The sequence below is a fragment of the Heteronotia binoei genome, chromosome 4 (assembly GCF_032191835.1).
Source record: "Heteronotia binoei isolate CCM8104 ecotype False Entrance Well chromosome 4, APGP_CSIRO_Hbin_v1, whole genome shotgun sequence".
NCBI lineage: Eukaryota > Metazoa > Chordata > Lepidosauria > Squamata > Gekkonidae > Heteronotia > Heteronotia binoei.
Window position 1 is genome coordinate 133,833,510 of NC_083226.1, and position 17,082 is coordinate 133,850,591.

The 17,082-nt window shown below is 41.2% G+C and overlaps 1 protein-coding gene across 1 annotated transcript in view; it reads right to left on the reverse strand.

Moving 5' to 3' along the window:
- Positions 1 to 14,152: 14,152 nt before the first annotated feature.
- LOC132569578 (small ribosomal subunit protein mS27-like) overlaps positions 14,153 to 17,082 on the reverse strand; it is a 93,396-nt gene continuing 90,466 nt past the window's right edge. Inside the window, exon 11 of the mRNA XM_060235794.1 lies at positions 14,153 to 14,534. Within this exon, the coding sequence (XP_060091777.1) occupies positions 14,295 to 14,534 (240 nt within the window). The 3' untranslated portion in view covers positions 14,153 to 14,294. The remainder of the gene's footprint in view (positions 14,535 to 17,082) is intronic.

A 17,082-nucleotide genomic window follows, 5' to 3' on the forward strand; every position in this document is an offset into this window, starting at 1 on the left:
AAATATTTGATCTAAGGCATGCTCCCAGTGAAAATCCACTGAGTCCACTCAAATTTGACAAGCTTGCATGCTGAAACACCCAAGTCACAGTCAAGTTTACTGAAGCAAGAAACCAAAGCAGTTGGGAGTACCTATGGTAGACAATTTGCCTTAGAAAGTGACTTGAATGTACAAAGATACTTGATGCACTTATTTTTTAATGCAAGATAGCAAGTTTATAAAACATCTGTGTAGGATTATAGTTACACCAGTACAGAAGTATGCGTGTGCATGTGTGCTACTGGAAACTTCTCTGATTGGTCAAACAGCTTGGTGCTATGAATTATGTATGTAAGTTGAACACTTCATTGGTACACCTGAACAGCAAGATTTTTCTTTTGAAGTTTGTTTTCTCTCTTTCTGTCCCTTCTTTTCCCATGAGAGAATGGGTGCCCAGTATAACAAATGCAAAACATAACAAAAACATGTGGAATTTTGCAAAGAGATTCTCTGTGAGTCTATGGAGTCTTTTAAAGCCTTTCTTTGTTTTACATTATTTTGACTGTTAATTTAAGAATGAATATGGGTACAAATGTACAGAAGAATTTTTTTAGCTCTGTGCGAACTTTTAATAGATGAATTTTTTAAACTGAAGTTTCATTTACAGGAAAATGCAAAAGAAAGACATTCAGGTGAAGGCAATTTTTTTAGTAGTTTTGTAAGACAGATGTTGTTTGCGGTTCTGGTGAGAATGAAGTATGATATGGCAGTAACATATTTATTGAGCACTGTTAAATGCCAAGGATTTTTTTTTTTTGCAGGGAGCACACTAACAAATCATGTGGTAATCATCACAGAACTGAGAACTGCTAAGTGACTTCCTTTGAACCAGAAAACAGAGCTCAGCAATATTTTAAAGGGCACCAATGAAATCAGCTTGCCGTTAGGAGTTATCCCAGCATGCTCTGGGATAATGCAAGTGATCCTATAGAGCATCTCCGATGATGCTTGTTGGGGCCAACCCTATCAAGCTTTTCCTTTTCCCTTTGCTCAGGCAAGTCAAGCAGTTTGTATTTACAGTATCCCTTAAAAAAACCCCAATGTGTCTCTTGCTCCCAGAAAAAACTTCCAAGGCCACAGAATTCAGCTTCCTCAGAATGTTGGCTTTTTGGTGGTTGTTGTTTTTAGTTCTTAATTTGGGGAGAAAGGTGCTGTGGATCATTTAACCAACCCCACTGGTCAGAATCTAGAGGAGTTGCTGAGGTAGATTCCTAATTGTCAGAGACTTAGGGCTTCAGTATTTTGGCCCTCCCTATGACTAGCAGATGCAGAATACATTATATAAAACAAGAAAGATTATTCAGATTTCAGATTTTGTTATTGTGGAATTTGTGTTGCTTCTATTTTAAAACCTACAGTGCTTAATTGAAAACCTGCTATTCTGTTAAGACAATGTGGACTCAAAGAGAAAAACTCAAGGTACTTGAGATAGAAAAAGTCACATAGAAAAATTACTGGTGCTAGCAGACTGTGAGAAATGAACTGCTTGTTCTCTCTATGAATGATTGCCAGTATGGTTTACTTTGCAGCTTTCTATGGAATTTATACAAGTGCATTTCATATACAATAGGAATTTGCATTATTCTGTGCCAGTTATTTTTGCAGAGGGCTTTGAGTTCATTAAGTAGTGAACAATTACAGCATTTTAGTTTGTATTGTGTAATATATTTCAATGGTTAACACTGTTTATTTTTGTGTTGCTTTGTTTTATAGATGTGCATTTGCACTGGCAGTTTTTATATTTTTTTAAATACTACTTAAGACCCTTTCTAAGTTGGGCTATGTAGCCCAGTTAATGCTGTGAAATTTTATTTGTCAATGGTTGTATGTGTTGTTGTTTTTTAAAAAAAATCTAATATTTTATTTTTGTTTGACATTTTTTAGCAATACTGCTTTATTTATTATGTTATCCTGGTCCTTCAAACACTTGTGTACCTGCAGTTTCTTTGATTTTTAAAATTGGAATAATATAAATGAAAGCCCTCATAGGTTGGGGGCTAAGTTCTTAGAAAATTTCCGAATGATTGTGGTACGAAAGAGAAAGGGAAATGTATTGTGGAAAGAAATTGCTGAGCTCATAACTGTACACACCTAATTTCTAATGCTAAAGATAGTTTTGCCTCACAGCACAAGTGGTTTGTCCCAGGGTAATTAACAGCAAAATCCTGCACAGTGCAGGTGCAAGAAGGTTACTTCTCAGAATTGCCTGTAGGTTGAAGTATTTAGCACTATGATACCTAAAAAGCCCTCATGTTGGTGCTTAAGTGAACTCCCCCCTCTAGCTCCTTCCCTTTCTTGGCTGCATGGTGATTTTTCTAGAACAGCCACAGCATTTGCTGATGTGGTGCAACCATGACAAGGCTTTTGTCCATAGGGTACAGTATTGTACTGCGTACATGCTGTACCACATCCTGAGTTTGCTTTGTTAGTACAGCAGTAAAGGGTTTAGGTTAACTTGACCCTACTAAGGGTTTAGGATTAATGAGGCATGTGCGTGCACTGGATTGCAGAATTAGGCTACCACCAGTGCCAACCTAAGCAGAATTACACCCTTCTAAGTCCATTGAAGTCAATGGATTTAGAAGGATGTAACTGTGTTCAGGATGGCACTGCAAGTTACTAAAAAAATAGTCCACTTACTAACTTTGCGGAACTGATTTTTAATTTTTCCCCTTTGTTTTATAATCAACCAGACTTCCAAATGTTTTATCGCCTGAGAACACATTCCCTGGATGTTTTGCCAAAAACTGGAGAATGTACTTAGTATTGAGCAAGAACATTGTGTGACTAGTCTGCTGTGGTTGCCACCTGGCCTGCTTTTAGGAGGACTCTTACTTTCTCCCCAGTTAATCCCAAATCTCAGTATTAAACACAGATAAATCTACACCTCAGTGTGCAAAAGAAAAATGACCTGTCGGCACGTCTTCCCAGAAGTGGCAATACCTATTAGTACCATCTTCATCAGCAGTCCTGTAAGAGTGGATTAGTTGACATAAGGACAAATGGAGGTCCAAATTTGGCCTTCACATTTTTTCATTCTAACACTTTTATTGATGTGATGTTTGCTTCCTTGTACAAAGGAAAAAAGACATTGGGGTTTATGTTTATTATTGTTGAGCTGCACTTTTTCCCCTAGGGTGTCACAGATTTTATAAAAAGCCCTTTTCACACTTGTTAACTTATTCCTGTGTGAAAATGTGTTGGTCTCTATGACTCAGACCAAAATATCTCACTACATAGCAAGGGAACCCTAATTTTTACCTTCTCTCTGCAGTGCCTGTGCCCCTGAAAACAGGCTCCTAGTGTTTATGGGGCCCCTCCAGAGAAGCTTTTTGGGGGTGTGCAGAAGACTGTATGTAGGCAAATTGTTGAATCCCTTATTCCATACAAATCAAAGTGCCTTTTGTTCATGCAGCAGAACTGTTAGATCCAAGTCTAAGTAATCTGCCTCAGCCTTCTGAAAAAAGGCAAAAATTTAAGAGGGTATAAATAAGAGGATATAAATTTTATTTCTCTACCACACTTTTAAATGGCAGCTATCTATTTTTAGAAGGCTCCTCTTGATCAAATGAATGCCTTTCTTGCCTGTGTAACTACCCTAATTGTGTTATCAGAGCTGCACACAATTAGTTTAGTGCCAGTCAACCAGGAGCTATCCAGATTGAGCTCTGTTGCTCAGCACAGATTCCTAGAAGCATGGTTCAATACTGATTGGTTGATCTGATTTCCATATGTCATTTTCTAAGTGTTTAAGAGCACTTACTTAAGGAAATGATGACAGTCCCCAAAACATACTCTTTATAATAGTACTATTCTTTAAAATAGTACTACATCAGTGATTAGAATTCAGTGACAGTTTCAGTCAAGATCACAGTCCATTTTCAGACTTAAACTGGTCTTCTTTTGCATGCTTCCTCATCTTCTAATGGCAACAATTCCTACCTTCTAATTCCATCTTCCATACTTCTCTCTTTTTTTAAAATTTCATATACTGTAGTGAATGGCTCCAAATGTTTATATGAATGTATTTAACTGTCTTCAATAGCTTAAGCGGTTTAGGCACCTTCTGACACTGAATTTAAAAGCTGTAATGATTTTTCTAAGGGGAATGTCTTAGTTTCCCTGCCCAAGACCTTCACCTCCAAGGAGTTCTTTTTGCATTTTTGAGTTTTATGTCCTAGGCTTTTGTCCACACGTAACCAGAAGTTCTTGCTGAAAGAAAAAGACTAATTTTTGTGGTCTGGCATTATTAGCAATGAAAAATTGTTATGTTTGCATTTATGAACAAAAAATCATGTTAAATGCTCATTTTTTTATTTACTAATTGAGCAAACCACTCAAAGCAGTGTAGAGGCAAGCGGTTCTTTCAAAGCATTTGCAATTGCATTACTCGCCTTGTTAAAGATGTTTGCTATTTTTAAAGAAAAAAATCTATTTGTTGTGACCTTGCAAAAACAAATAAAAATGCAGCATCAAAATCTTGAACATTTGGGGAGGGAGGGAATGCTTCTCTGCACTGAATTAGCTTAAGAGTTCCGGATGCCCAGAATTATCTATTAGTCATACAAGACTGGGCTGTAATCACAGCAGTAAAAGCGCAATTCTGAAGTCTTGGGATGCTTTCACGTGTTTGCATGCAGCCATATATTCTTCCAAACCATGGAGAGAAAGTCTTGTTGCTGGCTAAGAAGCACCTCACACACACTCCTCTCTCTTGTTTTGAATGGTCTTGTTTGTGTCAGTCTGCAGCTGTGTATGGTTTTATGTCTTATAATCTTTCATCACCTCTATTCTATCCAGTCATATCTAATGTAGAAAATTAGTTTCCAGTGAAAGTAATATGTAGTGCTTTTATGATATTTGTGTGCAATATCCCCTCTTCTGTTGAGGATATTTGATGTAAAGGAAACAAGCTCAGTTCCACAATAAAATACAAAAATAGTTCAAGTGGCATTAGTATGATTGCTGTCTTTTATATAGACATACCCCCTTGTAACCCTTCCTGTGTTCCAACAACATACATAGAAGCAGCAGTAACACTGATTGTCTACTGATTTGTGTTCAATATGCTTTGCTTATCAAGGGTTGGGTATGAAACAACTTGAGATGGCCATTTATCACCGTCATAATCCACCTATGATCCTTCTAGACCCATCTGTCTGGATGCTGTTATATGGCTCTGGTCGGATCATGCACTCAGAAACTCTCTATGCAGACTGTGCAGACACTGACATTTTCATCCCATTTGTCCAAGTCAGTGGATCTGGATCTAGGAGTTGTGGGTGGCAAGTTAATAAACTGGTTGATTTAACCAAGCCAGCATTTTGTAAATATGCTTTCAGCTTTTAAATCAGGGAAGAAGTGCTTTGTGAAGGTTGTCACAACCTGTGCTGTGGCTCTCATTCTATGAGAACATCATGGCCTTCAGGATTATTTATGCAAATAACAAAGACATGAAAGTGCATGATACTGTACTGGGGTGGGAGGGGCAATGTGAAACAAGGATGGGCATAAATTTTAATTGCCAAACCCTATGCATATACTGCAGATCTCCATATACTGCAGATCTTTCCCATGCTCTACCTCCCCAACCCTTAAGAGGGTTTACTCCTGGGGCTGAGTGACCTGCAAAGACTAACAGCCATGGAGACAGGAGGCTGCTGCTGGGAAGGGAGCAAAGCTGCCTTGTCCCGTCCATCTGCCAAGCTGCATTGACAGATGAGGCAGCAACAGGAACCTTGTCCTTTCCCCCCCTCCCCAGTAGAGCTTTATTACCCCATGCAGGTCTCAGTCCTGGGAATAAACTTTCCCAGCATTGGAAAGGACTGCTAGGAGAAGGAATAGGGAAGTTCCTTGAATCTCAACTTCTGCTGATGGATTGCTGAATCAAACCCGATGCATTACATTTTGCCATCTCAGCTGAGCGCAGTGCATTCTGGTGGCATAACTGCTGGGATGTGTGAACACACCACCATCAGCTGGGCAGAGTGGTATGATGAACTTAATGTGGTCTGCTTAGCTTATTGTATTTGGCATGCATTCCAACATTTGACAAATGTGATGTTTTACCACAGCATTATCAATGCAATAATGCAAAGCTGTCTGGACAAAAAGTAAGTGGTCTAAGTCCTGGAAGCAGAAAGCCAGTGTGGGATAACAAACTGGGGAAACCTGGGTTCAAATGCCCACTCTGTCCTGAATCTTACTTGGTAATCTTGGGCTAGCCTTAGACTCAGCTCAACTTACCTCACAGGGTTATTGTGTAGAAAACCAGACTGGAGGTGAATCAGTTCTGGTTTGGGCTTGGATAAAGGTTGGGGTCAAAACATGAATGTTTGGTCATGAAATTCCTACACACCAATTAAAGCGTTTTTCTTCTTGCGGTCAGCCTGCTAATTCAGAAAGACTGATTTATAATTGACCCTTCCTACGATGCCTGTGCAATTTCAAACCAAGTTTGGATTACCAAACAGAATTTGGGCTTTCAGTGATATGATGGCAGTGGGGTTTGTAAGGCAAGAGATAGAGAGAGGTGGTTTGTCATTGCCTGCCTCTGTGTAGTGACAGTGGATTTCCTTGGGGAAGTTGGGGGTCTTCTGTTCATGTACTAAGCAGGACCATCCCCGCTTAGCTTCTGAGATCTAATGATATTGGACTAGTCTGAGCCATCCAGATCAGGGCAACAGGCCCACCTTTATGGCTGACAGTTCAGCTGTGTGCTATTATCAGGGCCGGATCTAGGGAGGGATGAAGGGGATGCTTGCCCTGGGTGCTGGCGGGGGCAGGGTGCCAAATTGGGTATGGAGTCCATTCTATTTTATGGGCCCACAAGGGGGGGGCATCATTTTTAAAATTTTGCCATCCCCTCAAAAAACATGTTGATCCAATCCTGGCTATTATCATGCACTGTGAACTGGTTTTCTGATATTCCCAAAGTCTGAGGTAAAACCTAAACTGAAAAGACCAGTGGGTAAGGTGTTTTTTGTAATGGATACCCTTAAACTGACATTGTTTTAAAGGACAAAAGCAAACTGAACCTCACTCCCAAACTAATATAGATCAGTCAACACTTTCTCCAGTAGAATCACCATGCAAAGTAGTTTGTCCAATGCAACCAAGCAATACAGTTTTTCACGCAGCTAGCATAGAGGCCCAGGCTTTCTATTCACACTGCTCTGATGTGAATGTGAATATACTTATTAGTGTCCTTCTACCAGTTGCATTACTGTATCTAGATTCAAGGACAACAAAGCACTGTGCAACATTCTGTCCAAGCTGGAAGGAAGTAACTGTAATTTGCTCTTGTGAATAATGGATACTGACCTTTTCTATGGGATTGAAAGTGTGAATAATAAAGGAAAGGGAGAGTCGCATATTTGCTTACCTACTCATTAAAGTATTTGGTGTCCGCTGTGAATTTAAATCAGCAATTTGAATTTCAAATGAAACTGAAATAAATTTAACCCTTCAGATGCTGCTGATCTTTCCCAAGCTTGGCCACACAAGATCTCTGATCAGGAGCTGCCTACAGATTAATTCAAAGGGTCTCTTTGACAGCAGAAAGCAATGTAGATTCAATAAGATGTACTTTGATTCAGCATCATTCACTTTGCAAGATGTGTATTGTGTGTACAAAGACATGAGGTCCTACTGTGGAAGGACTGCATAGACAACATACTGCAATGCCCTTGTAGGATGTTCAAAGGACTGTCCAAAGGAAGAAAGGAGAAAGGGTACATACAAAGGGGGAGAGGTAATCTTTGGGGGGGGGGGAGGAAAATCAAGTTAAAGATAGACATTGGACTGTTCTCTTCTGAAATTATTTTCTAATGTTCAGTTTTCATGATGCAAATCTGGGATTTCTCTTATAAACCTTGATATTCTAGAGACAGTAATGCACACTAGTTTAAGAGTCACTCCCCTGACATATGTGCTTGAAATAACCCCAAAAGGTGGAAATAAACCTAGTATCAGTAACTAAAAACGGTTGAGGAAAATAATTGTTTTTGTATAAAATTAATGAAAAAAAAATCCTGTTGTTCAAACTTCCTTTGTTTACTCCCGGAACAAACTAAACACACCGACAATCCAATCTATCCACAGGAAAAACATTAGGGTAACTTTCTAGAACAAAGTACCAGATTCCTGTATAGAAATTACATGAAACTACAGTTCATAAGAACTGCCAGCTTTCCCACTGATCCTGGTAGGCCAAGCTGATGCTCAGTTCCCTTCACATGACCCTTTTGGGTATTCAATGAATGCATGGAGAGGGAGAACAGACATGAGGGTGCTGGTACATGAGGTTACATGATCACATGTACTCATGAGCCTGTGATCACAGGTGCCAGGCCAACTAGTGGTGTACCTAGCACATTTCACACTTGGGCCAGATAATTTTTTAATACCGCCCTCCCCTATATGACAAATTTTTCTTTTATTAAACTGCACAACCTAAGACCCATATGATGGCGGGTGGATAGCATGCCCTGGTTGGATGACACTTCACCAGGTGTTGCTGGGGCAAAAACTATAATACAGCTAAGACCCAAAGGAAGAGAGGACTAACTGAGAGCCTGATGGATTGAAAGCCTAAGCTATGTTCTGCTTGAATTGCAATGGGAGCACCAGAGAGTTTCTGAGCTTTGTCCTATGGTTTTGGAACTTAAAGCCTGTGCCATCTAATGCATGCTCTGAAAGTGTTAGTTGAGTTAGTCTTTCTTGTTTTCTTGCTGTATAGTTTTTAGAGTAAAGTATTGGCTGTTCAATAAATTCTCTTAAATGATTGAACCTACAATAAATTTATAAATCTTTTCACAATAAACATCAGTCTGATTATTTGTGTGCAACTGCCCTGAGGACCCACAGGGTGTCGATACCTGGAGAGATGCTGCCATTCTGCGTAGACAGTACAGACCTTGATTCAGTATAAGGTAGCTTCCTGTGTCCGCAAATGATGCTTTAGCCCTTGGAAGCTCTTGAGTTCAAAACTGGAAATTCAGATCTTGGAAGCTAAGCAGGGTTAGCTGTGGTTAGTAACTGGATGGGAGACCACCAAGAAAGAAATTCAGGGTTGCTACATAGAGGAAGGCAATGACAGACCATGTCTGCTTATCTCTTGCCTTATCTCTTATATATAGCTGAAATATTTATGTGTATTAATAACTAGGGTTTTATCTGTTTTATCTGTTTTATCTGTTTTAAATATGGATCCCTTTATATGTGTAATTTTGATGGATCTACTATTGGAAGCCGCCCTGAGCCACTTGTGGGAAGGGCGGGATATAAATCTTAAATAAATAAATAAATAAATAAATAAATAAAACCCTGCAGGACTGCCATAAATCGCCTGCAACTCAACAGCACTTTCTACCACCAAAGACAAACATTTATTGAAGCATAACATGGAAAGCATACTTGGATACACCGTTATCTATCTACTTATCGCCATATTTGGTAACATGCTTCAAGCTCTCCTCTAGAACACCCCACACAAGCCACTGCCTGCAGGGATACTCCTGTGGGGTTCATACCAAGCATTCCTAGAGCTCTAGCAGTCATCAGGTGAACAGAGCAGCTGGAATGAAAAGACTGATAACCAAGAGTCACTTCTGCAGGAGAGAAAAGGAATGCCACTTGGCCAAACCCCTCCTTCCCTGGCACAGGCTACCAGACAGGCAGTTTGAGCCCCTGATTTCAAAAGAATTCATCACTGGGGGTGCAAAAGACCCCTAACCCTTCAATATGAGCCAAACAGACAAACCTCTTGCCTCCATTAGCCAAAGGAAGGATTTGGTGTGATTTTTTAAAGCAATAACAATTTCCCAATTTTAAGACTGCTAATGAATGCTGGGGAAGCAGAACATTTGCAGTTGTGAAGGGATCCCTGACATGGTGCCTGTGGGCACCACAGCACCTGTCAACATCCTTCCAAGTGTTTTTAGAAAGTGGATGGGACTAGGGGAGGCTCCTGAACAGCAAGGCTTGTGATTGGTCACTGGAGATCCGGTTAGCTGGGCAGATTAATCCACTGCATTTAGGCTTCCTCTTTGTGGCTGACTCTGCCTCCTGCAGCAGCCATTTTGTGGCTGCACCCACCACTCTGTGTCAGAATTATATATATATGTGTGTGTGTGTGTGTGTGTGTGTGTACCCAGCTTGCTGGGGGGGGGGGGGAAGCATGGATGACTGGGGAAGGCAATGGCAAACCACCCTGTAAAAAGTCTGCCTTGAAAACGTGAAAGCAATGTCACCCCAGAGCTGAAAATGATCGGTGCTTGCACAAGGGACTACCTTTACCTTTATATATATATAATTTTTCTTTCCTCCATTTTATCATTGCAACAACCCTTTGATATGGGTTAAGCCAAGAGAGTCTCCCATGGTCACTCAGCAAGCTTCCAGGGCAGAGTGGGGATTTGAAACCGGGTCCAGACCCTTCCCTGGCCTGGATGGCCCAGGCCATCCCAATCTTGCCAGATCTCAGAAGCTAAACAGGGTCATCCCTGGCTAGTATTTGGATGGGAGAGCTCCATGGAATACCAGGGTTGCTACGCAGAGACAGGCAATGGCAAACCACCTCTGAATGTCTTTTGCCTTGAAAACCCCATAAGGGGCTTTCATATACTGGCTGCAACTTGAGGGCACTTTCCACTATCACCTAGTCTGACATTTTAACCACTACACCACACTGCAGTTTGACCTGCAGAGAGAAGTATTAATGTTTTCCATAGGGTGGCCTTTATATACTGTGGAGATGAGGAACCCCCTCCCCCAATGTATTCTCTTTTGCCCCCATCTTCAGACAGTTCTAAACATCTGAGTCAGAACAGACATCTTTTTGGAGTTCTGAGCATCCAACCATCTGACCTCTGGGGCTGGTACTTTTATATTTAACTACTGAGTTTCACTACAATTGCAGTTCTAGGATTTAAGAGTTAGAGTGGCCCAGTGGTTAGAGCAGCAGGCTGGGGGTAGGGTTACCAGACTCCAGGTGGGGTCTGGAGACTGCCCAGAATTATAACTAATTTCCTGAAAACGGAAATCAATATTTATCAGTGGGCTCTATTGCATTATATATTAGTGAGATCCCTCTGGTCTCCAAATCCTGCCCTTCACAAGCTCCATTTCAAAATCTCCCAAGTATTTCCCAACCCACAGTTGGCCATCCTACTGGGCAGACGTAGGTTCAAATCCTTTCTCTGCTGTGAAACTTAATCAGAAACCTTAGCTTAGTTATTCTCAGCCAAGTAGCCTACCTTACAGGGTTAGCGTGAGAGCAACACAGGAGGAGGAGGGAATCACACAGACCCCTTAGATGCAAGGCAGGATAAAAATGCAATAGCTAGATTTACTCTCTACACAGTCAGGAATGACTGGAAAGCAATTTTGCTAATAACTAAACATCTAATGAACAAAAAAAGAAACAATTCACCTAATGTCTGCAGCAGATCAAGCACAAGTTACACAGGAGTAGAAGCTCAAAGGAGTGCTGTTGTTTTTGACAGCTCCACTCACACACTCCCAACCAGAAACAATTACAGAAAACAGCAGCCAGATTGGAAATACCATCCCTGTAACTACATACCCCCCCTCCAATTGCCTTTCTCCTCTTCCTCCCAGGAATAAAAAGAAGAGTGGGGAGAGGCTGACTCTGCAGTTGGCAATATGACTTCCTGTTTCCTGCAACTGGTGGCTTTTCCTAAAGAGACACTATCCAAAAAGTTTACAAGATAAAGTCGTATTTTTTAAATGAATCCCATCCAGAGTGGGAGTGCACCCCCTGCACCTGGAGTGGACCGCCTCCTCTGCCTCACACTTGGTACACCACTGGGGTCAGCAGCACACTGGCACCCACTCTCCCTTTCCATACATTATAGTCAGCACACAGAGGAGTTTGTGAAGAGGGCCGTCATTGCCTCCTAATGTTTACCTTCATATAATAAGGCTCACCTCTTATTTCTGAAACTTGAGCTCAGTTAAAGACACAAGAGCAGAACAGATTTTGCTTCTGTTCAGTTTGCAACCAGGTAACATCCTGCCTTTCTGCATTTTCAATTAAAACAGGAAGGAGGGATTCCTGAGGGAAAGCCAAACAAACAGTCTTCACTCACTGGTAGCAGGGGGCTGATGAGTCTCTCTGCGGAGAGTTCCAGAGTCTTTGGTGCCATGACCAATGTTCCCTCTAAGATGCAAAGCCTTGTGAGCAAAAATTCTACTTTTTGAGCTACTGGTATTAAAGTTGTGAGCTACTGTCATTAAAGTTGTGAGTTACTGCAAACATTATTGTGCTCTGCGGCCATTTTTCCTGAGCTAAGACAAAAATGTGTGAGCTGGAGGTTAAAAATCTGTGAGCTAGCTCACACTTGCTCAGCTTAGAGGGAACACTGGCCATGACCAAGAAGTCCCTCTCCCTGATTGCCAGCCACATAATCTAAGGTTGCCAGCTTCAGCTCAGGAAATATCTAAGGTAGAGCCAGGAGGCCTTGGGGAGGAACCAAGAGAAAGGTTGTGACAAGCATGAATGAACTCCAAAGGGAGTTCTGGGCATCACACTCTTTTAAATGCCTTCCCCTAATTGAAAACCTACTCCTCTTCTGCTCATCATACTTAACAGAATAACTCAGGAAGCCATAAACCAAATGAAGAACATTTAAGGGGTCTCTTGGACCAGATTTCTGGGAAGAATAAGAAAGAGACAGGGTCTTGGACAGAGAGCAACAAGAGTTTTTTTGACTATGTGAGTACCAAAACAAGCAAATGGATTTCATCTGCAGGAGATAGGAGATGGCAATTTGTAACATAAGGCTGGAGATATGAAGAGTAGCCAGCAGAAATGTACGAAACAAAATGATGGAAGACCAAACATATTTCTTAATGTTAGCAACTGATATGATGCAACCCACAAAGCATGTGAAAGCATGCGCTACTAAATTATGGGACCTACAGCAGCTCAAGTGACTGTAATTCTTACATTATAGGAGTGATATGGTTTTATATCTATATCCCACCATTTCCTTTCTAACAGGTCTCGGGGCAGTTTACAATCCAAAAGTCAACAGCAGTCAAAATCCAAAAGTCGATAACAATCAGATAGAGGAACCTATTAGTTCCAGAAAAAATGAACTAACTAAACCTGATTTTGTCTGTCAATTGACAGTGGCTCCATTTCACATCCAGTCCCATAATTTACTGACATAGTGTAATTTTATCCCATCCTTCCTCCAAGGACTAAGGGTGTTGGTTCTCCTAAGAGTTGTGTCTGGTCCAAGGTCACCCAACAAACTTCATGGCAGAATGGGCTTTGAACCCAGGTCTCCAACACCCAATTCAACATTCACCACTATACCATACCGGTTCTCACAACAGGAGAATTAAGGTACAACATAGCAGTCGGATGCACCTAGAAGAGACCCAAGCTGCTTTTCTAGAGCAAAAATCAGTTTCGAGTACATGTATCACTATAGTCTCTTACAAGATTACCATATGTTTATATTTCACAGAAACTGGAGTGTTGAAAGGAACAGGCAGCCAAAGCAGGAGGGAAAGCAGCCAAGGAAATGGTAGAAATTGATCTGCAGGTGCGTCACAGTGCCCGTACTTTGGAAGCTTCTGTTTGTGTCTGCTGTAAAAGAACATAAAATTGTATACCAGGCAAAACTAAAGGTCCATTCAGGCCAGCATTTTCTCCACAACAGTTGGCTAGCCAGATGCCCCTGGAAAACTTTCCAAAACAAAGCATGACATAGAAAACCCCTATTAATCAAGGTACAGTGCCTCTAAGTCAGCAGAATCCATTTTTAGTTATTAAGGTTATTAGCAGTTAATGAATCTAGGGAGAACTGCTTGTGAGCCCCTAAACTTGGAGGGGAGGGAATGTAGCCAGAACCTAAAGCAGTCGTAGGAAAGATGTGAAATATTGGTAGTATCTTAAAAAACAACAACAGCACAATACCAAATACTGTGGCAATAGCATTTTGCATATTGTCTCTCCAAGCTTGTTTTAGAAACAAAATATTCTATTACATGACAGATTTTCACTCCAGACACAAAACAGACAAAAAGGAGCAATTATAATTATAGGCTAAAAGAGGCAAGAAAATGAACAGTCTTGTAAGAGAGATCCAGAAATATTTAATCTGCAAGATAGTGAAGACCACATCACAACAAGGCTATTCCGCAAACTGATAACAGCACATTCTTCATTTTACAACCAGGCGAAAAGGGAGCATAACAAAAGTCTTTAACAGAGAAAATTAGAGGGAGGCTTTTGCTGCCTTCCGGGCTTCAAGCTCCTGCCGGGCCTTTTCTCTCATTTCTCTTTCCCTTTCCACTAGAAGTGCCCGCTCCTGTTCCCAGTCCTTCAGCTTCTGCTCGTATTTTGCACAGTCCTTCTCTTCAAAGCTCGGCCGCTTTTCTTCAACAAGCTGTGTGGTCAAAGTCAACAAGCTAGCAGAGTCCACCTTGCCGAGTGACTGCAGTTTAGCGTGCAGATCCTGTCATGAGAGGGAGTAGAAAGAAAAAGGAGGGGTGGTAGTAGTAAAGGAACAGCGGCATCAACTCACTTGCCCAGCCTGGAGTATCTTTTTACCAGGACTAGAATTGGAAATTTGAGAGTTCAGCACAGTCTAGCATTCATCTCGGGTGAGGGCTACAGTGAAAAGAAAAAAATGCCCATTCCAAATGCACATCATTTATAGGCTAGTTTTTAAATTATTATTTAGCAATAACAAAGTATAGATGAAAAAGAATCAATTTTTAATTCAGCTAAGTGCTGGGATGGGCTCAGCTAGCACAACGAACAAGGAATGCTATTAAGAAAAATTCTTGACACAAAGAAATGATGAATGGCTTGCCAGCAATCTTCACATTTTAGGGCTCTTTCCCCTCCTCCCAGCCCAGTGCTGACAAGGACCCACCCTGAGCTGCTTCTGCTAACCTCTTTTCCAACAGATGGGAATCGTTTAAATAGGCTTGTGCTAATGGCGCACTAAATAGTTCCCAAGAGTTCCTGCAGCCCTTGCCCAGAACATTCCTCTATGCCCTTCCCCCACCCCCAACAGCTCACATGGTAAGCTCAGCCCTACATATGCAGACCGTGCAATTGCTTCAATTCCTCTGGTGTGCTGGGGGGGAGGGGGGTCCCTAAGCAGGATTGGACCAGGCAGCTGGGTAGTATATCTTAACATATATACAATGTAGCATTTCTTGTGACACACCCCAATGAATCATAAAAAATATTAATTCACTTAAGTGCTTTAAGATGCAGAGCCATTTGTGGTTATGGAAGTTTTACAGGACAGCTAGATGTTCCCCAGACAAAAGGCAAATTAATTGCCCTAATGGAGAAGCCTCCCAGAGAGTGGAAAGAGAGATGCCCAAGGATAGGGAGAACATCCAGAAAGCATTCATCCATCACAGCTGTTTTCTTATTCTTTGCTCACTCGCCAGATAGGATCGCTCAGACTATCCTCTTTATCAGAAATAAAGACACAGCTACACCTAATTAGCAGAATTAAAGATTAGACAGAATTTCTGTGCAGACTAATGAGATCATTAGTCAGGGGAACATCTGGCCAGCTGTACATTTCAGATGTGTATTTCTTTTCTCTTTTCTGTTTGTAGGTATTAAAGCTTGGGTGTGGCTGGAGACAAAAGCTCTTTGGTGCAAATTGATGGGAAGACCAAAAGGGCTCAGTCCATGGCCCTCAAACTGTGGTTATCCATGGATATGGGTACTGAACGGAGAACTGGCCCAGGCTACAGTTTTGAGATGTTGGGGTTTTTTGTCTATTTATATTTTGTTTTATTTATATTTGGTATCTTCATAAATTGCACTGGATTTCTCCCAGAGAAAAAAGTGAGGAAATAACTCACCCTGATAAATAATAGTCAAGTGAAACCTACAGTTTCAAACTAGCATTTGTTCAAAATGGCCAGAAAAGCCTTACCAGAAAATTAAGCACAAAACCCAAAAAAACTGAGCAATTTGGCCAAACTCCTTTTGAAATAAAAAGGTCACTACTCAACTAACTTCAAATAGCAGGGGAACTGAAGAACAAGGCTGATCTTTATGAACAGGCAAAGTTCACAAGGATAAGCTTTAAAGATTCTTGAGTTTCTGTGTTCTTCTGTTCCAAATTTTATGTAGCCTATAAATTCCACCTGTCATAAATTGTCCACCTGTGTGGGTTGAAGGTGTCCTGAGCTATTGGAAGTTTGGGAATTTTTAGAACATTGCGTGGGCACCACCACAAAATGGTTGCCATTCACCCCAATATGGTTTGGGGTGAATTGCAATAATGAGATGTTCCAAGGCATGTGCTCTCATATAGTGGAGACAGCTGTTCCTGAAGGGGTGCTCCCTGCAGTCACAAAGTTGATGCCTGCTGAACTCTTATGAAGCACCTCCTGTTCCAGTGAGGTGGAAGAATGCCAAGACTGACCATTTGCTTTGGGGACAAATCAAGTGAGTTTCAAGAAATACACTGTTGAGCACCATGGTTCCCACAGGCATCATGTTGGGGATTACAATTCTACTTTAGAGCAGGATCCAGTGGAGAGCTAAAACTTTGGTGATAAAAGGCAGACGTTCCTTTCTTTTTTGGGTAACAGCACTGCAGAACTGAGACCTGGGCAAAATGGGAATTTCCCAAAGCTCTTGGCCACAGTGTCAGTCCTGTTGCTGAACAAAAAACAAATACATCAGCCCTGTTTATTCATTTACATCTCTATTTCTCCCCAATAGACACAAAGCAGCTTGAATCATTCTCCTCTCCTCCATTTTTCTCTCCTCCTCTCCTCCATCATTCTCCTCTCCCATCACTGGTACTCCCCCCCCCCAGTTAATTTGAACTTATAAGGGAAAGGGACAACAATGGAAGTTAGAAGGGCTGCTGCTGGTGTCAGTGAGAGTGAGGAATTAAAAGAAAACAATCGCTGAACATACAGTATGTCACAGAAGTGAGTAGACCCCCCTCACATTTTGTAAATATTTCTTTTCATGTGACAACATTGAGGAAATGACACTTGGCTACAATGTAA